This window comes from Leguminivora glycinivorella, chromosome 3 (assembly GCF_023078275.1).
Source record: "Leguminivora glycinivorella isolate SPB_JAAS2020 chromosome 3, LegGlyc_1.1, whole genome shotgun sequence".
Classification (NCBI taxonomy): Eukaryota; Metazoa; Arthropoda; class Insecta; order Lepidoptera; family Tortricidae; genus Leguminivora; species Leguminivora glycinivorella.
In genome coordinates, this window is record NC_062973.1 from 21,092,551 (window position 1) to 21,117,670 (window position 25,120).

At 37.3% G+C, this 25,120-nt stretch overlaps 1 protein-coding gene across 1 annotated transcript in view; it reads left to right on the plus strand.

The window, feature by feature from the left end:
* The window catches only part of LOC125224899 (vacuolar protein sorting-associated protein 13-like), a 108,678-nt gene extending 96,575 nt beyond the window's left edge, over positions 1-12,103 (plus strand). The window contains 5 exon segments of the mRNA XM_048128405.1: positions 1,603-1,772; positions 5,435-5,506; positions 5,652-5,706; positions 7,264-7,389; positions 10,538-12,103. Coding sequence (XP_047984362.1) covers positions 1,603-1,772; positions 5,435-5,506; positions 5,652-5,706; positions 7,264-7,389; positions 10,538-10,735 — 621 coding nt within the window. The 3' untranslated portion in view covers positions 10,736-12,103.
* The last annotated feature ends 13,017 nt before the right edge of the window (positions 12,104-25,120 follow it).

Consider the following 25,120-nt stretch of genomic DNA (forward strand, 5'->3'; position numbering starts at 1 on the left):
TATATCACGTCTTTAGATAAAAAATCTCTTATAAATACAAAGTCAAAAAAAAAGACAAAAAACAAAAACTTAATTTCTGGTCGGGATTCGAAACCCTGACACCTACGATCTATCTGCGTACATTAGACCGACCTCGTACGACTGAGCTAAGCGGAATCGATGCGCGCGCGGCGAAATTAACGACCATATTTTACGTTTACTAATGCGAAAGAAAAACTCATGAAAACTCGAAAATTCGCGTTTTCCGGGGTCTAAGGCTACGCTAAATCGATTTTTCACCCCCGAAAATCCCCACATAACCAATTTCAGCGAAATCGTTAGAGCGGTTTCCAAGATCGTCGGTATATATAAATAAATAAATAAATAATTAAATATACAAGAATTGCTCGTTTAAAAGTATAATATTTACATATGTGTTTGGTATTGGTTTGGTGGTAATTTGTATTTAGATTTGATATTTAGTCTTATTGGAGATTATTTAAAAACATTACAAAATATACTTAGTAGTCTAGAGGCTATTCTTTGATCTCTCTTTTCAAAAATAAGAAAATAAGATTGAACGTCAGATGTTTAAATGAAGAAGATGCTCTGAAAGAAGTTGAGTCTGGTACAATTTTTGTACACAACACAAAATGCCATATACAATATATACATATATTCATAACTATGTATGTCACATTAAGTACTACGCACAGACTACATAAGGCTCAATGCATGGTAACTTGCAACTTATCAAATAGCATAATACTCTGTCACTTTATTATAACCTGTATATTAAGTCATGGCAATACATACACTGGACCGAGTATAGTTGAAAATGACCTATTCTCTTAGGGGATCAATGGTGGGCAAACTATTTTTTGTTGTGATGCCAAAAAATGAAGGCATTTTAGAGGCGGGCGGGAGTTACTACAGTGCTGTACAAATCACGCACTATTTTGAAGGACGTAAGGAATGATACAATCCTTTCGTGGACCTGACATGGCCCGTACTTTACCCGTTACTGACCTAGAGAAAGGATATAGAGAAGAAAGAGATAACTTGTGCGAGTGAGATACCGCCTTCAGGTAAGTTGCTCATGAGCAGTCTGTGGCTAAACTCAACACCCTCCTTGCGCTATCCCGGCATTTGCCACGGCTCATGGAAGCCTGGGGTCTGCTTTGACAACTAATCCCAAGATTTGGCGTAGGCACTAGTTTTACGAAAGTGACTGCCATCTGACCTTCCAACCCGAAGGGTAACTAGGCCTTATAGGAATTAGTCCGGTTTACTCACGATGTTTTCCTTCACGGAAAAGCGACTGGCAAATATCAAATGACATTTCGCACATAAGTTCCGAAAAGCTCATTGGTACGAGCCGGGGTTAGAACCAGCGACCTCCGGATCGAAAGTCGCACGCTCTTACCGCTAGGCCTTAGCCCAGCGCTTAGACTGTGGCTAAACTATTCGACTTATAATATTATGTACTCTGTCCAGTGTCTGTGTAAGTTCAAAAAATTACGTATTTGTGACGATATTTCTGAGTTTTTTTTACTGGTAAGCCTAAGTTAATATATTTATAGTTTGTGTGGTTACCACGTATTGACCTTTACACTCACCCAGGGCTTGTTCGACGGCGTGACGGGCGTGTTCACGAAGCCGATAGAGGGCGCGCGCTCGGAGGGCGTCGAGGGATTCTTCAAGGGCCTCGGACGTGGCGCCGTCGGCCTCGTCGCCAGGCCCACGGCCGGCGTCGTTGACTTCGCCTCGGGATCCTTCGACGCTGTTAAGAGGTGAACCACTTACATATAAACACTAACCTTCAAATAACTGCAGGTGCACATGTTGATTTTTTGTGAGTTCTCAAGTTGACATAGGTACTTACATAAAGTCATGTACAGATTACACGGATGTTTTAACGTCTTTCTGTGTTTACACACTTAAAATTAGGATATAAAAAACACACACACACACACACACACACACACACACACACACACATGACATTTTTATAGCACGACAAGTTTCTTTTAGACCTTAAATATGTTGTGAGTTTTAGTGGCCTGAACTTTTTACTTCAAATAAGTATAAACTTTTAGAACGGCAATACAATGCACTGCTACACTAAAAAAAAAGGGAAACAAAAATTAATTACATTCAGAAGCCAATTTTACTGTTTAACAAATGAACAAAATTATAACAAAGTCTACAAGTAACTTTTTGGGTAAAACCAGAATGAAACACAAATACTCTAACCAACACATTTATGCATGTTGTGTCAATGTGAAGTGGGTAATAGTGCGGTGCGGAAACGGCTAATTAGTATGAGAGTACAGTCCCTGCTGGCAGAAAGCATGAAACTTGGCATGTATATACCTTATAGGTTTATAAGAAAATATGGAAGTAGAAACACGCCGAGGTGTCAATGTTTCCCCTCTTTCCCCCCACTTTTGTATCCCTGATTTCAGTTTTTTAATATTTCCATGAAAACCGTGAAAGCTTGGATCACGATGTCTAGGAGAAATATGTTCTTCATAAAATTTTCTACAATATTGTCTTTGGAAGTATAAAGCTAGAACTTATAATTTTCAAACTATGCTCATTTTCCCCTAACGATATTTCTCTTTGGTGACCTGAACGATAAGTAAGACTAGCGACTTTGCTCTTTTACCTGTGGCGATGTTGCTTCACAAAATTGTTCCTTGGGTCAAACTGATCCGATTTAGCTCAATAGTCATGAAATCGCACGTCACTACCCCCCACAAAAACAAAGGGGAAAGGGCCGGTTTCCTCGGTGAAAACTATGCATTACTTCTTTTTGCTCTTAGTGACTAGGGCAAATCGTATATCATTTTCGTGTAATATAAGGACGAGTTAATCATTTCTGAAAAATCGTTGCACCTTATCATACAAAAATAAAGTTCTACTTCCATATTTTCTTATAAACCCATAAGCTATATACATGCCCAGTTTCATGCTTTCTGCCGACCGGACTGTACATCTGGTTAAGAACTCGGACTATAAGTGGATGCATGGTGCTTGATGCTTTGTGCGAAATAATTAAAGCAACATTCCAACAATGTACCTAATTTTTTTTTGATACATCTTTGCCAGAGTAATGTTAAAAGAGGCGTAGTGCTTGTGGCTATGTTTGGTTATAGGGCATTTTCAAAAATTGGGACCCAAAATGAGTGAAAGTTAACAAAAATTAACTCGATGTCAGTTTTGGGTAAGACAATTGGGTAAGCATGCATTGCTGAGTGGTGACCATTTCAGCTTCACATATTCTTTTCATCTGTTTGTATTGTTTTCTTCTTCTAGATTTTATAATTGTTTGTTTGTACTTTATTTGTTTTTATGTAATGCAATAATGTGTGTTGCCTGAATAAACATTATTCTATTCTATTCTATTCTATTCTATTCTAAATTTCAATAAAAATATTGATTTTGTGTTAATTACATAAACTATAAGCAATAATCTACGTTTTATAACATGATAAAAGTTGGTTTTTAGACAAATTTTATTCTTAATTGTCGTCACAAAACTGACATGCAGTTAATTTTTGTTAACAACTGTCACTAATTTTGAGTCCTAATTTCTGAAAATGCCCTATAACCATTTGGACGCCAAAATTGCCTTAAGATGTCGTCGTATTCAATCAAAGTTTATCGGGAATGCCACGATCTAGCAGGCAATCATTGTCGCGCAATGAATGATACAAGATCAGGCCGTCCCTATCGCACTATTTGTAAGTGAGCCTGATTGCCTGCCTAATGATACAAATATATATTTTTATGAGTATGTTATAAACTTACTGCGTCTTACCATTATTGACTAGAAAAGAAAATGCTTTATTATTATTTTTACGCATCGTTCTGTAACGCATGTTTCACTAGACTCCCAAGGATTTATTACGAACGGGAGCATCCATAAAATACTATCATATCCCGTTACAGCTGTCGGATTTTTTTACATTATTATTTTTCTAGTTTACCGCATCATGAAACCCTATTTCGGTCATTTAAAATGAAGTACTAAGACACTCAAAATCGCCACGTTTAGCCTACTTGCGTATTTAATGGATGGCCCCACGCGCAAAATTACATACATCTTTCTATGTTTACTTACGGCAAAAAATGTCCCATGATCCATTTTTCCCTTGATTATATATGTCCTAATGTTGCCAATGGGGATCTCAGGTTTAATAATCTGTCTGTTGTTGCCGAATGTCGAGATACGGCTAAGAACACGACATTTAAGCGCGTCGTGTATCGGAGATAAGTTGTTTGGGTAGTAGTTGAGCGTCCTAGCCGTTATAGGGCATAGCGGAAGGCGTCCGCGGCGTGGTGGTAATGCCTATCCGCGGCGCGCAGCACGGCGGCGCCGGCGGGTTCGTCAAAGGCGTCGGCCTCGGGACTGTTGGACTCGTCGTCCGACCGCTCGGAGGAGTGGTCGACTTCATTACTGGCCTCTGCTCTTCTGTTAGAAGGTCCACACTATTGCGACTTAGTTCATACAAGTACTTTGGAGTAGGGTTACGGCGTTATCTACAGGGCGATCCTCAGTAATTTAATTATTGCAAGTTTATGGTGCTTATAAGGCAGCTGTAAGAAGTTTAACAGTAACTTTATTAGATAGTTTACGTAGCAAAAATGTTTTTGGATCACTTATTTATTTTCGTTGGATTTTTCGCGTGCTGTCAGGGCCATCCTTAAAATACGCAAAACTAGCTACTCATTTAGGATATTTTGTGATGAATTTCCATTAAAATGACTATGTGGTAGGTTATCATTGAATTTACTGCTTATCCTGCGCTTCCTAACCCTCTTACACTTTGATTACGTATTTTATGGATGGTCCATGAACAATCTAAGAAACATAACTTGTATTGTATAATACGTATGATATTATTAAATAATGAGTGAACCGTATATAGCTTATCTTATTGTAGTGTAAGTAATAAAATTGTGTAGCACACTTGTACAAATATATAGTTCTTTAGATTTTTGTTATTGAAGTATTTTTTGCAAGATTCGTTAAGTTGAAAATACTAGATAAAATTTTGCATTTAGCTACTTTTTCTACTAGCAATGTGGGTTTGCCACTACAATGTATAGGCCAATACTTACAAATGGTTGTATGTAAGTAGCTCCATCAAAATGAAGTATGATGTAGTTTGTAAAGTCATGTACAGTCAGCAGCAGAAGTTGCGTAGCGGGCAAGGTGTTCACAATGATCCCAACACGCTCTTATTGTCTTAAAAATAAGATCGTGTCAAGTTCATTTTGAACACCTTGCCCGCTACGCAACTTCTGCTGCTGACTGTACATAACATTAGGCACTTCAACAAATATGAATATATATTGTTTTTCTCCCTTCAGAAAATGTCTTACACGCCTCTTAATGACAAACAATAATATATAAAAAAATCAGATTTAAATGTTGTGTGTTTAGGGCGGCTGACCTATCAGAAGAGACGACTAAGCGTCGCGCGGCGCGCTACCTGCCGGCAGACACCGGCGTGAGGCCGTACTCCCGCAGCCACGCAGAGGGCTACAAGATGCTGTCGAGTTGGAGAAGGTACTGTACATATTATGTATCTTTAGAGCGGTTGACCTATCAGAAGAGGCGACTAAGCAGCTCGCTACCTGCCGGCAGACACCGGTGTGAGGCCGTACTCCCGCAGCCACGCAGAGGGCTACAAGATGCTGTTCGAGTTGGAAAAGGTAATTCATAATTCATAATTCATAATTCATTTATTGCTTTTATGGGTTTTACAAGATTTTATAACACATATTTAGGTTCCAGCATAAACCCCGTTAGGGCACAGCAATGTAAGCACTTACAGACTACAGACTAGGACTTCAATCAAAACTTTTTGAGTTTAGTTTATTTATTCATGAACAATTTGACATCGTGTTTGAATGTGTATGTACAATAAATATTAAATATCTAATAAACGTAAAATATTAGTAAGATACAATAAAAATGTCCTTTATATTATAAAAAAGATAAAAGTTTTCAATCAGAAACTTTTTGAGTTTCGAATAGAATATTGACTCTTTAGGTATACACGTAGTACAAAAAAAATGTGACAATATGTGAAGGATGAGATGACGGGCGCTAGAGAGGTACGGAAGAGGAAGGCACGCTGCGCTCCAAATGAATGGGCAATGCAATGCTCTCAAAATGAGCGTCAATATGTATTATCTCAGTTATTTGTCGTAGTATCAACGAATGGCCTATGGAAGACCAGTGGCCCGTTTCTCGAAAGGTACAAGCCTTGTATTACAAGTGTGTTTCCATGACAACCCATACGATTTGACAGTTCGCGCACTTGTAATACAAGGCTTGTACCTTTCGAGAAATGGGCCCCTGCGCTGGCAATGCTGAGTTGCGTCCAGTTCGTGATGCCGACTAATGTTCTGTTTGTTTGTGACTGTGACAATGTAGATGGACTAACTCCATTTAGTAATTAAAAAAATTACCTATCTGTGATGTCACGAATAAATGTCTTCTATTTTATCTTTATTTACAAAAAAGAAAAAAAAAACGAAACATTGATTAACGCAACAATCAAATGGACTTGGAATTTGACACGATCCTAAGAATTGGACAGGAAGTATGATTCCTTCATCTATTTAATGACTTCGACCATCCAACCCCACAAAATAGCATTAGCGATTAACTACAGTGTGGGGTTCTTCAAAAAAGGAGTGTACAAGTTACTAATGGGTCGGCAACGCACATGTGACACCCCTTGAGTTGCAGGCGTGCATAGGTTACGGTGACCGCTTTCCATCAGGCGGACCGTATACATGTTTGCCACCGACGTGAAAAAAAAGTTTGTGATTATAAAAGATATTTTTCACAAACTAAACATATAATTAATACAACACTATAATTAATATTAATTTATGTTCTGTATTTTAGTTCTTAAGCTTCGGACATTTGAATAGAATTTGACTGCGCATGCTTGCAAATTTTAATGTTTTATAAATTATTGAATATTATTAATTTATTATTATTATTGGATGTTATACATTTTTATTTTTGATTATAAGAATTATTGAGTTATAGAATTATTTGATATATCAGTGCACAGTGAAATTGTTTTAAATGTATATCTTTGATCTAATTTAATTTAATTTGATATAAGTACCTAAGTTTTCATTGTAATTTACTTTTGTTTCTTTCTTTTCTTTTGTGAATATGTGTATCTATGGACTAAAGTTGCCTGAAATAAATGATTTAATAATAATATAAGTATTTTTTCCCACCAGGGCAAATATGTCAGCACGGACTCTTACGAGGCGCACGTGTGGGTGATCCCCAGTAAAGAAGTGGTGATGTGCACCGACAAGCGGCTGCTCTACCTAGAGAAGAACGTAGTCTTCGGCGGCTGGCAGGTACGTACAGAATAACCCTACCACAAAAAATAAATGTTGAAATCAACCCCGATATAGTAGACCGATTTCCATCAAAAATGGCTAAGAACACTCCCGACTAATTCATTAAATCTAAATCGGTTCATCCGTTCGGGAGCTACGATGCCACAGACAGAGACACTCACACAGACGCGTCAAACTTATAACACCCCGTCAATTTTGCGTTTGTTAAAAAATGGATCACAAGAGAGATAGATAATATTAAGAACTGAAACCTCCAAAATGTTTAGTATCTAATGGTAATCGGCCTCCCGTACTCCTAGCGAGGACCCCCTCAACAAGCACTAAATTTGAAATAACCTAAACACAAAATGAAAATTTTGAAAAAACCCCCGACCGCGACATAGTGGACCGATTTTCATGAAACATGGCTAAGGACACTCCCGACTAACTCAGCTTTCAAACAAAAAAAAACTAAATCTAAATCGGTACATTCGTTTGGGAGCTACGATGCCACAGACACACAGACAGACAGACAGACACGTCACTCAACTTATACACCCGTCGTTTTTGCGTCGGGGGTTAAAAAAAGCGAATCAAGCAGATTATGTACCTACTCGTTTCAGCCTTGTCCTTTAAAATTGCTCAACAGTCTTTATTTTACTAAAATATACTCTTATTTAACTAACTTGGAATAAAAAAGATGAAAACAACTTGATCAGCACTTGCAATTTAATTGGTTAGGTCATCAGAATGTGTAGGAGGGCACAATTGCTATCTATTGCTCAACAAAACTTCACTTGCAACTTTGTAATACTTCCGATACTTATTTTCATTTCTCTTACTAGTCAGTTCTTGAAAGTCCAATTGCTTACGCTTAAGTTTAAAAGAAAAACCCCTTATTCTTCTTCTTTCTTGTATGTGATTTGTATTTCTTCTGTTCTGTTATCGTACCCTCCGTGAATCTTTCTCACTTGATCGTCTCATCGGAAGATCAGCGTTGGAAGTTACCAGCAACACGCTGAGATGAGGCCATTTCGTGGCACTTCATTCCTTTCTGTCTTGTTGTTATTATGTGTATTTTGCCTTGGCCTGTGTTCACAAATAAATGCAACCCCTTTGAAATGCCTTTTCCGACGTCTGTGATAGAAAGGGACAAACGAACTTTATGGGCTTGACAACTTTAGAGAACGTTTATGAATAAGGGGGAAAGTGTTTTATTATTGTATTATAGCATTTATTATAGCTACTCTATCCATTCCAAGAGAAGTAAACAAGTGTAATAAGATTGATAGAAGATCGGTGATTATAGAATTAATCGGCGTTAAGATCCTATTTCTAGATAATCTAGAAGAAAATACAATATTTCGATAATAATTAACGACTCGCGCATGGACTCGCGTCGAGAATGCAAGTTGTGCTAGACCACCTGATAATACATACATGTATAAGTAGTAGTTGCAATGACAGGACCTGAATTGAAGTTGTGTTTGATCTTCTTACTCGTACGTGACACGTACGTAGAGTACGTTCTTCAAGTCGTTAAATTTTATAATATTATCCACAGAAGTGACGAATTTACTAAATTTTTTTGACCCAAATCTTCAATTTAGTTAGTTTGGAAAACCACGTAATAGGTGTAATAGGCTCAGTCTCCCGGAAAATACAATTCCGTCATCTAAACTTATTAGCGGCGATCCTTCCCTACATGCATTATGTATCCATTGCATCAACGTCGTCGCGATAACCAGTGAACTTTCGCCGGCTGACCTACTTCGTCGACATTGTTATTATTGTCACTTTTGTACTAACTGGCCTTATTATAACGTGAAAAATGGCGAGGGCTCCCGGATGGATATATTTTCTTTCAGTATTATAGAGACATTGGGAAATATCTATTTTGTTTGCGGTTGAAAACAAAATAATTTAATGAAGGCTAGGCGCCTTTGACCAACTCTAAGGGCGAGAAATTAGTGCTTGCACCTCCTATATGAATCCTTTTGCAGGATTACGATATAGCGAGAGAGATGGTGCTGCCATCTATCGATGTAGGGAACAAATCAAATTATGAAATATTTTTTGATTTGTTTTTTTAAGTAGTAACACTACTATATATAAATTATAAACTGAAATAGATACCATACACTAAAGAAAAAGCGATCAAGCCCACTGGTGGCGAATAATTTGATTTGTTCCCTACATCGATAGATGGCAGCACCATCTCTCTCGCTATATCGTAATCCTGCAAAAGGATTCATATAGGAGGTGCAAGCACTAATTGCTCGCCCTTAGAGTTGGTCAAAGGCGCCTAGCCTTCAGAGATAACATACACTAGAGAAATTTCGACGGGTACCTCGGCGGTCGGGGTGGTGTAGCGGTCGAACACGTCAGCCGCGTTAGCTGGAGACCCGGGTTCGATTCCCGGCTTCGCCACCAGTGGGCTTGATCGCTTTTTCTTTAGTGTATGGTATCTATTTCAGTTTATAATTTATATATAGTAGTGTTACTACTTAAAAAAACAAATCAAAAAATATTTCATAAAATAATTTGATTTGTTCCCTACATCGAAAATAATTTAATTTTCATTATTAATAAGAATGAAATCCCTGGAGCCCATTTCTCGAAGCTACAAGTTACAATTTACAAGTGGTAGTCACTGTGTAATATGACAAGTTGGAAAGAGACTTCCGCTTGTAACTTGTAACTTTCAGTTTTGAGAAATTGGTCCATGGTAGTGACTTATATATTTTTCATGCAAACTTAATAAATAGGTAAATATGAAGCTTCAAAAAATAAAATAGTAGCTTTTGCATATCAATTTTTTTCGCATACTTTTTCTACTAGAAAGTCCAGAATTTGTAGATGATTGTAGCAACATAAAAGTTAACCAAAACATAAAATAAACTTTCCACTTTACGATATAAGCCGTTGGGTAAAGCAATTCTCGTTGAATGGGATGTATCCACCTAGAGAATATTTTTGAATAAAGCCAGCGAATTATCGTTAAATAGGAGGGTGTCCGATCGAGCGTTGATCCGCAAAATTGCTCGAAACTAGCGAACTGATTCAGGCTGCGCGCGAACAACCTTTTTAACAACCGTTCAAGGTCGTTACTAAATAGTTCGCCTTGAGTTATTATTAGAAAGGTGCTCATAGTTTACCTTTTCAGATCCTGTGGACCTACCTATGGACGGAACTACCCGAGGTGCCGACAGCCGTCGCGAAGGGAGTGTACATACCGACCAATAAGAAAAAGGTGTTAGGCATGTTCCCGAGCTCCGGTTCCGGTAAAGTGATATTCTTAGTCGACGAAAAGCAGAAGAAATATTTACTGGCGCAGTGCGAGAGGCTCATGCGCTCCCGTTGACATGAAGTAGTAGAAAGGATGACCCCGGCCGAGTGGCTGGGAGAGTTCTTTCTACTCATCTTTGATTTCCGCACCGCGATGCTTGCTGTCGCCTACCACTTTAACCTGCACCATCTCACCCTGAGGGGCTTCCGCTAACTATCGCCGTGCTTTACTGAACTTTTATTTCGTATCGTGTATATTCTCGACACCAATATGCGAAGCTATGTGTGTTTGTGTATTTTGATATATTTTTGTTACGACGTGTACAAGATGTGTATTGAAAGTGATTGATATCCTGAAGACTCCTTATTACCAATTAAGTGTAGCCAACAGCTAGAAGCTGAAGTTAGCCGTTAAACTCGCTACACGGCACATTTGTTGCTTGAAGTATTTAATCTGAATTTTCTACTTAACTCAGTTATAAATTATATGCTTTTGCTTATTATTATATAACTACTTACATTTCTTCTATACTACTACTGCGTAGTTCGCTGACTTTAGAGACTACAAAAACGTATATTTGCATTTAAGTAATGTTTAAATTGTGCCGTCTTCCGACGAACAGAATTATAAAAATGTGTTTAAAATCTTACGATCTGTTGCTAAATCGAAGAAGTCACTGTGTGTGAGCTGTGAATATTGTTTTGTTAACAAATAAAATTTTATGGGATTGTTATTTTTACCGGTTAATAGTTAACGATATAAGTTATATACGGTTATAAATAATATTGTTGATTTGAATCAGTAGATATTTGGTTTGATATTTCAATTAATTAAGTTTAAATAGTACAGCCCTAAATGTATCTTACCTATTTTTTTGGTATTATGACACATGTTCTTTATTTAGGCTTTATTTAGTACAAACTAAACTCGAATGCACGAGATGTTGTGACTGAGTTGTCAAACTTTCGCAGTGTACATAATTATTATATTTTAAATGTTACTGAGGCGTTCCAAATAGCAGTGCCTTAATATCAGTGTTTATAGATATTATTGTCGACGGAAAGCGTTTTGTTAAAAATAACATTGTTCAGAAAAAGAATGCATTTATCCAATTACTAGGTGCTAGCCCTAGTACGTATTTATGAGGTCATGAAATAATTGTTATTTTGAACCAATGCTGTTTTCACACGTAAGTTTTTTTTTACAAATGGTTGGATGGATTGTTTACTACTCTCACCACAATTTAAAAGGACGTGAGCCTTGATACTGCAGAAGATAAATTATTATTACTTTGTAGGATTTTTACTTTTTAAAAGCATTTCTGTGCATATTTTTTAATGTTGCTTGTGTATTTTTTTGCTATCTACTTAATGCACAATTTGTTATTTTTACTTTTTTTGTCAAGCTTGTGTACGATTATTTGTAATAAATCCATGAAATAATGAAGTGTATTTTATTATCGACCACATTCCCTTGATACAGTCTGCGTCAAATATGCGCCAAAGCGCCTAATATAGGGGAACAGATCTTTATTATAATGCTAACAAAGGTGAATTGCGATATATTTTGCGCTTTGGCCGTCACAGTGTATTGGATGCTGTATTGGACTGTACGTGAAACGATTGACCTGTTCCGCTGCTTTGTCTATGTATTTGCACATACGTACCTACATAGTGTGTGTGTGGATTGAGTGAGCACCTTCTGAAAATAAAAAAAAATATGCTGATCATTTAGTAAAAGTTCTAAAACAATTGTAAAACGAATCTCTGAATTTGTAAAAAGATAAATCAAAAGATACAGCCATTAACATGTGCTCACTCAGTTCTCACAAAATACCAACGAAAACAGTGAATATATTCATTTAACATATAATATTTATATACTAACATTTAGTAAAAAATAGGGCAACCTACCTCTATAAATATTAGATCACCTAGTGACGTATTAAATTTTTTACAAATAGTTTCTTATGCTCACTCAATCCACACACTTTTGAAAAGCCGAATTTTGATGAAAAACATAAGATTTAGACCGCTATTATATGTGTATAGTTTAGTAAAAGTGAAATGGGAATTTGTAAAATACAAAACGAACCACTAACGTGTCAGGTTTTTTTATAATAAATTTTTGTAAGTGCTCACTCAGTCCACACGTTTTGAGAAAGTTAAAAATGTAAATATCTTACGATTTGTAGCACCTAAGACACTCGAAAGTACTTCAACATTTAGTAAAAATTTTTACTAAATATCCACCATCTAATATTTTATATTCGTTGTCTGGTTTTAAAGATATTCAGACATAACTTTTCTCATACAAATGTATCAAGTAGGGTGACCACACTATGTCGGCTCCTGATTTTCCCCACCTTCCCATTGTCATATTGAGATTGGGGAGTTTCGTTCAATTTTGATAATAGTTTACCGGATTTGTAAGTGGGAGCGAGAAAATAATAACTATTTCTCGCTCCCACTTACAAATCCGGTACGCTCATCTGTTAGCGCGATTAGATTACCAGGTTCTGGTTTCTTACTAGTGAAGTATTATATTCTTTGTTTCTTACCAATTATCATTCATGTCCTTTTTAATGCATGCATGTCGATATGGTTATTATCCTGACGTCGATAAAAATTACACAATACACATCATCACTAGGCCAAGAACATAACCTAAAAACAGTTTGCAGATGGATAATTAATATGTTATTAGTTTAATATTATCAAAATTGAACGAACGAAACTCCCCAATCTCAATATGACAATGGGAAGGTGGGGAAAATCAGGAGCCGACATAATGTAGTCACCCTACTTGATACATTTGTATGAGAAAAGTTATGTCTGAATATCTTTAAAACCAGACAACGAATATAAAATATTAGATGGTGGATATTTAGTAAAAATTTTTACTAAATGTTGAAGTACTTTCGAGTGTCTTAGGTGCTACAAATCGTAAGATATTTACATTTTTAACTTTCTCAAAACGTGTGGACTGAGTGAGCACTTACAAAAATTTATTATAAAAAACCTGACACGTTAGTGGTTCGTTTTGTATTTTACAAATTCCCATTTCACTTTTACTAAACTATACACATATAATAGCGGTCTAAATCTTATGTTTTTCATCAAAATTCGGCTTTTCAAAAGTGTGTGGATTGAGTGAGCATAAGAAACTATTTGTAAAAAATTTAATACGTCACTAGGTGATCTAATATTTATAGAGGTAGGTTGGCCTATTTTTTACTAAATGTTAGTATATAAATATTATATGTTAAATGAATATATTCACTGTTTTCGTTGGTAGTTTGTGAGAACTGAGTGAGCACATGTTAATATAATAGCGGTCTAAATCTTATGTTTTTCATCAAAATTCGGCTTTTCAAAAGTGTGTGGATTGAGTGAGCATAAGAAACTATTTGTAAAAAATTTAATACGTCACTAGGTGATCTAATATTTATAGAGGTAGGTTGGCCTATTTTTTACTAAATGTTAGTATATAAATATTATATGTTAAATGAATATATTCACTGTTTTCGTTGGTAGTTTGTGAGAACTGAGTGAGCACATGTTAATGGCTGTATCTTTTGATTTATCTTTTTACAAATTCAGAGATTCGTTTTACAATTGTTTTAGAACTTTTACTAAATGATCAGCATATTTATTTTTATTTTCGGAAGGTGCTCACTCAATCCACACACACACACCTACATATACAATAAATAGTATAATTTACAAACCCTTCTAAGTCACACTCTTGAAATCCTCTAAATCGTAATACGCGTTAAGACGTGACGTACGCACGGAGTTATAAAATATTTTACAACACTTACAAACAATAAAACGGATATTCTCGATGATGGCCCAAGTCTGAGTAATGGCATCCCTCGCTTGGGGCGTTAAAATTTAGGGAAGCCTCGTTTACTTTAATAATCCTGTTTGATTCTAAGCTGTCTAATAAAAGCGGTTGTAACTATGCGTTGTAGGTATTCATGTGCGAATTAGCCCCCCTGGGGCCTGGGCTTGGCACACATATTGACCACATGACCCCTAAGTACCTACGAAGCTGGATCCGACCTTGGTTGCATTTATGTGTAGTACCTAAGCTTTTGGTCAAGAATAGATTTTCCGAAGTTGATTGGGGGTTCTGAGTCCGATATTACTTTCGATTTGATCATGTTGAGGATACTAGATGACCTATAGCGCCATATTTTTACACTATTCGAGGTACAAACACAATGAATAGGGTACTTGACTGTAGTTAAAATAAAATATTTTATACCGTGCACGAAATAAATCATCAGAGATAATTATAAGAAAAACAGGGACAGAAGTTATTTTCAAATCCAATTTATATTTTTATAAGCAGAGATCGGACGGATTTGTGACATTCTTAGTGATTTACGTCATTTTAATGACTTTTAGTATGAGATGACGCACAAAAATCCGATCTCTGTTTAAAAGTCAGGTAGAAATATATAAAGTAACTGAGTTGACCGTGACGTCACTCAATTCGATTTCATATAAATTCTATATTAGCAAGTCGTTCAAATTCGTTTTGACAGTTCTTAAAAAGAAGCTGATTTGATTAGGAGGCAAGTAGCCTATAAAGACGGTACGAGAACTCGCACACGGGTTTTATTACATTGCGGTATTTGATGGCCGTGCTGACTTGTATGTAACCTCAACAGGCCGAAATGTAACAAAAATCGCATGCGAGTTCGCAAGCCGTCTAAATCAGACCTAACTTTTTGGATGTTTTATATCTTTCGACGACCTTTCGACTGACGTGATGTTACTCATCTCTATGTAACAGCCAAATTTTTTTTCGCGACTTCAGCATTGGTCCTATAGTAAAAGTTCTTCATTACTTATGACCTCAAAAGCCACTAAGCAAAATTTGGCTAGTATATGTACTTCCAAATCATCCTTCTCTTATACATTTGTAACCTAGTAAGTTGTACTTACGTAATTTTCAATGCGAGCCGATGAAAAGCCGGCGCCAGTAACGAGTGGGCAGTTTCCGCGCCAGCTGCACCACCAATAATGGCGCACATATGTGTAACTGCAGCATTCGACGATTTAACGACGGCTGGCAACATGGCGGCCATTATTGTGAAGCGGCAATGTCACCAGTGCCCGAGTGCCGGCGATATGCAGGATATGTTCAGATTTTTGAATTTGTTATGTTTTTGATATAATGATAATGTATGGAAACACTGCAGGTCGTGTCAAGGTTGCATCATAACTGCTTTTATGTACATTATTTTGTTATAATTTTAACACGTTTGGTGCCGGCGACAGATATCTGTCGTTCATTTTCGTACAAAATGATACCTACTGGCAGAGAATGTGTTAAGAGGACAGTACAGTAGATACGTATGTTTAGTCGTCATCTGATATATCGGAGCGGGCAAGGTGTTCATAAGTATCAGAACACGCATCTATCAGACTACCTCTATTTTAACGAGTTATGAAAGTATCCTGATATTTTCAACGTTACGTACCCACTATTCAGTAGAAAAAGAGGTGTTTATAAAACTTGACATTGTTTCCCTATAATTATTTTTAAAATCGGGACTGAATCGCGTATGTAGTCAACATATTAAACTGACCTTCAACGTTTCAGGGACGGCGTTGTCCCCGTGGTCTCGGGTGGAAGGGGTCACCCGGGTCGGGTGAGTCTTCTCCGAGACCACGGGGACAACGCCGTCCCTGAAACGTTGGAAGTCAGTTTAATATGTAGTCATACGCGATTAAGTCCCGATTTTAAAAATAACATACATACATACAATCACGCCTGTGTCCCATGAAGGGATAGGCAGAGCACATCAAACTACTCAGATTTCAGTGCCACTCTTGGCAAATAAGGGGTTTTAAAAATAATTATGTGTGAAAGTCTAAATCAGTGTATTGTTTCCCTATTCCAGATAATGAATGAATACGTATCACCTGCATACAGAAAAATACCATTTACCCACTTTATACTCGTAAAATCATGGAAATATGCTTCGAGGAAACGCGCTAACCATTTCCATTTGCAAATGCAACTCGTTCCTGTTAAATCCGAGCCATATCGGAAACTACTTACCAACTGCGGTTCTTATGTTAATGTTAAAATAACTTTACAAATATTATAAATAAGGTCGTTGAAATAAATTCTAGTTCGTATGTCAGATGTGCCGTCGAGGAGTGAGAAAATAAAGTTTTAGCTAAAAGGAAAGTAAGTTTTTGTAAGTAGGTAGGTACTAGTCTATTCAAAATAAAGTTAACAACGTTTCGAACAGGCGTCGCCGGTGCGAATGGTGCGAATGTTATTAACCGTCGCCTCATATCTCAAGAAGGACGGTTATCAAGTCGTCTGTATGTTTTTTTTTTTATTTTTTATGTTTGTTCCTCGATATCTCCGTCGTTCCTGGACCGATTTTGAAAATTTTTTTTTTGATTGAATGTATATACATACAGATTGGTCCCATTTTTCTCAGAACCCAGTTCTGATGATGGGATCCTGGAGAAATCGAGGGAACTCCTCAAATCTGAAAGGCATACATATGGTGATTTTTGTGTTAATAAAGGAACAGCATGCATTTAGGTACGGAACAGTGACATTTGGTGCAGTGGAACTGCTGATGATGGCCAGAACGGAACTCTTCCAATCTGAACGGCACGCTTATAGTGACTTGGGTATTTTTATACGAACAGCATGCACTTTCGTACAGAACAGTGACATTTGGTGCAGTGGAATTTCTGATGATGGTCAGAACCGAACTCCTCAAATCTGAACGGCACGCTTATAGTGACTTTGGTATTTTTATAAGAACAGCATGCACTTTCGTCCAGAACAGTGACATTTGGTGCAGTGGAACTGCTGATGATGGCCAGAACCAAACTCCTCAAATCTGAACGGCACGCTTATAGTGACTTTGCCATTTTTATAAGAACAGCATGCACTTTCGTCCAGAACAGTGACATTTGGTGCAGTGGAATTTCTGATGATGGTCAGAACCGAACTCCTCAAATCTGAACGGCACGCTTATAGTGACTTTGGTATTTTTATAAGAACATCATGCACTTTCGTTGAGAACAGTGACATTTGGTGCAGTGGAACTGCTGATGATGGCCAGAACCAAACTCCTCAAATCTGAACGTCACGCTTATAGTGACTTTGCCATTTTTATAAGAACAGCATGCACTTTCATCCTTATTTTAAACGTCAAACTTCGATGAAATTATGACATTTACTTTTGCAAAGGTGTCAAAATCGTTGCCAACTTATTTTGGGCGGAATTTAAATTGAAATGAAATGAAATGAAATATTTATTTTCCAATTAGGCATATTACAATGCGCATATGAACATCAAAGTCAAAAAATAAGTATATGTTTTTTTTTGACATGTATAGAAAGTAAGTTGCGCACACGCTTGCAAACATATTATGTAAGTGTCAAATTCCTGGTAAAGCTACTGAAATTGTCTGTGTAGGGCAATTCTTTTATTTCCTCGAAAATCCTTCAGTGGCGTGACGACAATTTCATTTCAATAGCAATTCATTAGAGATTTGCTAAGTACATATAAATTACTTACTCTCTTGTTCTGTTCTAGGTTAGTTTGTTTAGGAAACACTTATATCACCTTATATACTACTTGAACACAATCGGCAGTATAAATACCGCTATAAAGTAACTCATTAAGTAGAAAGCCGCATAATAAACAATCTCTCGCATAAACATAATAATAAGAGTACAAAGTACAAATCATATTTGGTTTCTCTTGGTCAAATAGAGTTGTCAAAACTTAAGTTTCTCAAAGCAATAGCCTGAAATTCCATAATATGTTATGTCTACAATATTATATGTATGTATGTATAAGCTTTATTACACATAAAGGAAACAAAAGAGACACGGTTACAGAGTCAGTAATATACAATGTAGGCGGACTTATCCCTTAATGGGATCTATTATATCGTCACTACTTTAAAAAAATCTTCGTCTGTCAATGAAAAGAAAATTGTAGTAAGTTAAGTATGTATGAAATGCATATAGACTTACTGCGTTTTAACTTTGAGGAACAGCGTGAGATACGAGATTTTTTAAAAGTAGTGACGATATGTATGTTATTTGTGATTTCTGTCTGTCTATAATCATGAGGTTAAAAGTTTAGTGCCAGCGTTGAGGTACGCTACGAGCGTAGCTGATGACTTGTGAAACCGAAGCGTCTCATCATCATCATCATCATTTCAGCCATTAATCGACCACTGCTGAGCATAGGCCTCCCTTCGTGTACGCCACGAAGCGTCTACCTACGAACTGACAACTCGTCGACTCGGCTGGACGCAGAGCGGGGCAAATCTCGACTGGGGGACAAATGTAACTGGCCCATTTTTTCCATGTTTTAAAATGTTTGCATTATTAAAGAAAGTGTCCACCGGTTATATATGGTAGGCGTGTTCAGTGGATACTTGTAGAACTCAATATCAATGTAAAAAAAAAAATAGTTACAATTGCCCCTAGTCGAGATTTGCCCCGCTGTACCTTATATGTGTTAGTATAAAGATTTCAATCTTAAAGCAGTTTGACTGGTGATAAAATAAGTAAGTACAGTCACCGGCATAAATAAGTGATGATTTCTGTACCTTGTCGCTTTTAATCGTTTGACAATTTCGTGTGACATTTCAAACAAAACGTTAATATGACAAGGTACAGAAATCATCACTTATTTATGCCGGTGACTGTACCTATTGGGTAAATCTACGTAAAAGTAACGTGTCACTACTTCGTTGAGTGTTTATTTGAACTACAGCTGCAAATTAAGGATCTATGCATATATAGGAAAAGTAACACTTATTTAGAGATAGATTATCACTCGAACTTGCGTCATGATTAAGTGGAACATGCCATAAAATCGTGACTCATGTTACTCTTTGCTAATTGACCCTATTTCATTATTAAAAGTGGTATTTTTACTATGTTATCATCATCATCCTTGCGTTATCCCGGCATTTGCCACGGCTCATGGGAGCCTGGGGTCCGCTTTGACAAATAATCCCAAGATTTGGCGTAGGCACTAGTTTTTACGAAAGCGACTGCCATCTGACCTTCCAACCCGAAGGGTTGATGACCTTATTGGAATTAGTCCGATCTCCTCACGATGTTTTCCTTCACCGAAAAGCGACTGGCAAATATCAAATGACATTTCGCACATAAATTTCGAAAAACTCATTGGTGCGCGCCGGGGTTTCCGCGAACTCCGGAACGAAAGTCGCACGTACAGTCAACAACACAGCTGTGTATACAGACAAAGTGTGTATACACACCTTTATGTACAGGTAATAAAGTTCTGTATACATATCGTCGGGTGACAAGCAAAAGTCACTAAGTACACTTTTTAAAAAAGCCATTTTTTTTGGGTACAATGTAATATTTTTTCGTCTATTTGCTAATGACAAACACATTAATGCCATAAAAACAATTTAAAACTATCTTACGATTTACAAAAAATCATTAAATACTAACGCTATAATAACACTCGGCAGCAAAAACTCACTGTTTCATTTAATGAGTTTGTCCTGCCTAAAGTTTGCAAGTTGCTCGCAGTTAATGATTTGAGTCTACAAAAAAGTACAGATGTGCTTATACTATGCATGATTGAGTGGACATATTTAAATCTGCCCGAACACAGAAAGAAAGAAAATCTAACAGGCCCTATATAACACAAATCTTCTAAATTTTAAAGATTTTTACGATTTACATGACCTGGCAAAAAAAAAACAATAAAAAACAGGATTAAAGACGAAACTGGAGCTGTAGTATCATGGCACTTAAAATAAAATGCCTCAAATTTGAAAAGCAACTCCCCGCGGTAATATTTTACCGTTATCACCATACCTCCGACTACAAAAAGATAAATGTCAGGGGTAAAGGTCGTCAACGGACATTACCGGTAGCACTAAAAGCAGCGTACAAAAACTTGCAACCTATTTCAGAACAGAAAAAGGCAGATCTCATCAAGCTAGTTAAAGCTAAGCAGATGTCAGAAGAATTCGCTCCGTGGTATAAGAATCTTAAAACGCTGAAATCGCTCCGAAATCGCTTGCCGGAGCCAAATTACGACGAATCAGAAAGAAGTGATTCCGAAGCCGAGACTGAGATATATTATAAGTACTTTTAATTGCCAAGATAAACTATTTTTTTCTATTACCGAGTTGGTGTAAAGTTTTAATAAAGGTTACCGCTGTTCATACAAATGTTTCACTATATACACTGATTTTTCAAAACTGCGGCAGCAAAAACTCATTATGCATAATAACTTTAAACTACAGACGATTAATATTTGCATTATCATATATTTGCCACATTTTTAAATACTGAAAAAAATGCATTACACTTGATTTAAGTAATATACGGATTTATTAAGTCGAAAAATATCTAAACATTGATTATCTCCCTTGTGTCAATTTGGTACTTAGTGACTTTTGCTTGTCACCCGACGATATTTTTGGCACTTTATCTGTATACACAGCTGTGTTGTTGACTGTACTTACCGCTAGGCTACCAGCGCTTCCAGCATTTTTACTATGTTATAATTATCAACTTATAATAATTGATTAACACGCCTAAAATTTCAACATGAAAACTACAAAGTCTAAAGCCCTCTTTTAACATTGACACTGTATAAGTCCTTGTATAGGCCTGTACAAAAGGCCCCTACACTTTGTGGCGGCAAGAGGCGCGTGGCCAAGTAGTTGTTTGTCCCCTCCCGCGCTTGTGCTGACTTAGTTAAAAATGTCCTTTTAAAGGAGTTATGTCATCTATCCTTTTCTAGTGCACGCTCTATTGAGAACCTAATGTATATTTTTGTACACCAACTGGTAAAGACTCTCTTGATTCTTCTAAAACATGAAATAAAACTATGGAAACGGATTATTACGCGTATAATTTACAGCATTCGTGATCAACGGGTGACCCACCCGACGGGTCACCCGGAGAAACGGGATGTTAGAACCTTTCACTTGCTCGGGTATCAATATTGGCACGCGATTAAACAACAACTTTGCCCCCTTGTAAAATAAATAACTATGGTTTAATTCGAGTATTCAACCAACAATAGGTAATTATGGTTTTCACTGGCGTTTTTAATTTTATTTATTTTATTTTTATTTCAAAAACAAACTACACAGTATTACAGTGAGACACTAAGGCACTGTGCATTGCATAAAACATCATACTATATTGTTAATACTTAGTGTAATAACGTTAACATTCATAATAAACTTAATAACTAACTGAAGACACCCGATCATCCATCGCCTCGCATAACCTCTGACATTCATCACATAAGACCTTCCATCTACTGGCAAAAACGTCACAGTCTGGTGCTGACTTGAGAAGCGCATTAAGACGATACGGTAGGGGTCAATTCTCCATACAAACGCTCTCGACTATTTCCTCCCTGGTTTTTGAAGATAGAGCAATGATTTTTTCAACACAGATTGTTATTATTTTTATCTGTGTCGGACCGTTTTGATTTTTTTGATATTCTGCTTTTTAAAGACTCCAGAGCCAATCAAAAATTTCCAAAAACGGCCTTTTTCATTGTGGCGCAAAAAAAGGTGTGATACTCAAGATTGGTAACAATTAACCAAAAAAGCTAAACGGTCCGACATAGATTATTTCATTGTTATTCAGATTCTCAAATTTCATTGTTATTCATTGTTATTCCGATTGATAAAGTTTTGAAGGAGGAAAGAGTCGAGAGCGGAACCTCGATTTTAAAAATTTTTTTGAAATATCTTTTGACTGAGTTGTTCTTAATGGACAATTTTTTTTCGATAAATCTAGTTAATAACACTTGTATATTTCCTTTCCATTTTAGCATTTTCGCTACCGTATCCTCTTAAAGGGTGAGTTTCCTGTACGCCACAGTGCGCGCTTTGGGAACTGCTAGCAAGTCACGAGTACGCGGCCTAAAATTGAATAGCGTTTTGGACTGAGGGGGTACCAGAAGACGTACCAGTTGCGAGACCAGCTGCGGACAGTCTGAATCTCCGCGTATTATTCGGCATTAATGTTTTAATAATTATCAAAACCGTTAGTCTTTTAAAACAATATTTTAAATTAACTCAATTTTAACACAAGCTAGCTAAATCCCATCCGTCACCGTCAGTCACCCAGGAAAAGCAATGATAATTAAAATGAGAATAATTAAAATTAATGGACTTCACAGCTTTGCACATCGGCGGAAAATAGTTATTAAAATTATAAGCCTAGAGGCGTCGATTGCAGACATCTCTGCTTGTCAAAAAGTTGAAAATAGTTATTTTAGAACAACTAACGGGGGGTGGAGACGGGGAGTTGTTATTTAACCACACGTGCCGATACAGATACCCGCAAGCGAACGGTTCCAATAGGGAATTTAGTGCGTTGCGAGGGTCTCAAGGCAAAGGCACGTAGGTTAAGTGAATTTTGCCACCGAGTGAAACACAAAATTTTCACTACACTTACACACATTTTCAATACAAGGAAAATATCAGTTGTAAAACATCAAATTAAATAAAATTAATAATTGTGTTGCTTAATTTCAAAAGTGGGTAAATCCATTCTGCTATAAGGTTGATTATCTTTCAGATAATATTATATTTTTCATATATTCAACCTTAAATCAGAATGGATTTACCCAAGTTTGAAGTTAAGCGACACAATTATATTTTACCTTTGTGATTCAAAATTATCAATCGAACGTCAATACTACCAGCTAGCATTGGGCATCAAGTTAATTTTTAGGGTTCCGTACCAAAAAGGTACAAAAGGAACCCTTATGGCGCCGCTCTCGCTTTTGTGGATAAAATGGAGTCGTTTTTAGGTATCAAGAGAGCCTTTACCGGTTGGTGACGTAAAAAACAAAAACCTATGCAAGCTAGTTAGCTAGCTAAATCTAGCTATGCATCAGTAGCTAATATGTTTATATCTAACAAAGATTCTTCTCTATAGTATGCATGTAATTCTCCGTAACTAGTTTCACTGTGCAACCGATTTCCTCGATAATTCCCAACAATAGTCTGCAATCGAAATGACCATTCTAAGACAAAGGTAAATTGGCGAGTGGCCGCGACACGCCGACGCCACAATTTGCGCTAAGAAACGCGCCTGTCCCGAACATACTTAAGGTTTCTAGAACACAAATAGGGCACGCTGATTTAGACGGTACTAGATCTGGATACAGCCAGCATCAAAATTTGTGGTTTCAGAAGTAACTACCATCCTGTAACTGATCCCTTTCTTTGACATAATGATCGAAAGTCATAATGACTGTAATGATTAGTCATAATTCAGGGTTTTCGTTAAGGTTATATTTAGATTTTTTTTTATATTTAGATAGGTTAGGTTAGGTTTCTTTTTTTGGCAATTCTGAAAAATTACGCGTTTCTGGGAAAAACAAATTATGACTAACGAAAATGTGGACAAACGATACCTATATTATTACTTAAGACTATATGGGAACCAATAGAAATGAGACATCTTTATATTCTTCTTCTTATCGTGTCGAGGCTCGTTTCTTTTTAGGATTCCGTACCAAAAAGGTACAAAAGGAACCCTTATGGTGCCGCTCTGTCCGTCTGTCTATCTGTCTGTCTGTCTGTCACATTTATATCCGTGGAACCAGGCAAGCTAGGATAAAAAAATTCGCCTGGAAGTCGCAGTGGCTCGCCATATAGCAGCTCGGCTGAGGACGCTTGTAAGTCCTCTTTAAAGGCACTGCGTATGCCAAGTAGCACTTGTGGCAATATCTCGGACCAGTTGGCATCAGCGTGGCATGTAATGGCGGCCTTGAGATGCCTGTGGAAGCGTTCCACGATCCCATTACATGCTGGATGGTACGCTGTGGTGCGCCTATGCTGGAATCCAATGGCCTTGGATAGATATTGAAACAGTGCGGACTCGAATTGTCGACCACGATCTGTGACAATATCTACGGGACAGCCAAACCTGGATATCCAGCCAGTCAACAAAGCCTTAGCCACCGTCTCTGCCGTGATATCCGCTATTGGCACGACTTCTGGCCATCGCGTAAAGCGATCTATAGCCGTCAAGCAATAGCGGAAGCCTTGAGAAACGGGGAGAGGACCGATTAGGTCAATGTGTACCTGTTGAAAGCGAGCCCGAGGTAATTCAAATGTGCCCAGGGGTGCAGACACATGACGGCTCACCTTCGACCGTTGACATGGCACGCAAGCTCGTGCCCAGTCTCTGCAGTCCTTCCTCACGCTGGGCCATACAAATCGCTGTGCTACCAGTTTGGCGCTTGGGTTGGGTCCAGGGTGACTTAAGGAGTGGAGACTCTCAAAAACGGCTTTTCGATGCTGCTTGGTAACGAACGGTCGGGGAGTCGGCGTACTGACGTCGCAGTACAAAGGCTCTGGACTACCCGGAAATGGCATCCTTACCAAGCGCAGGGAGGACGAGGTCAAGTACTCG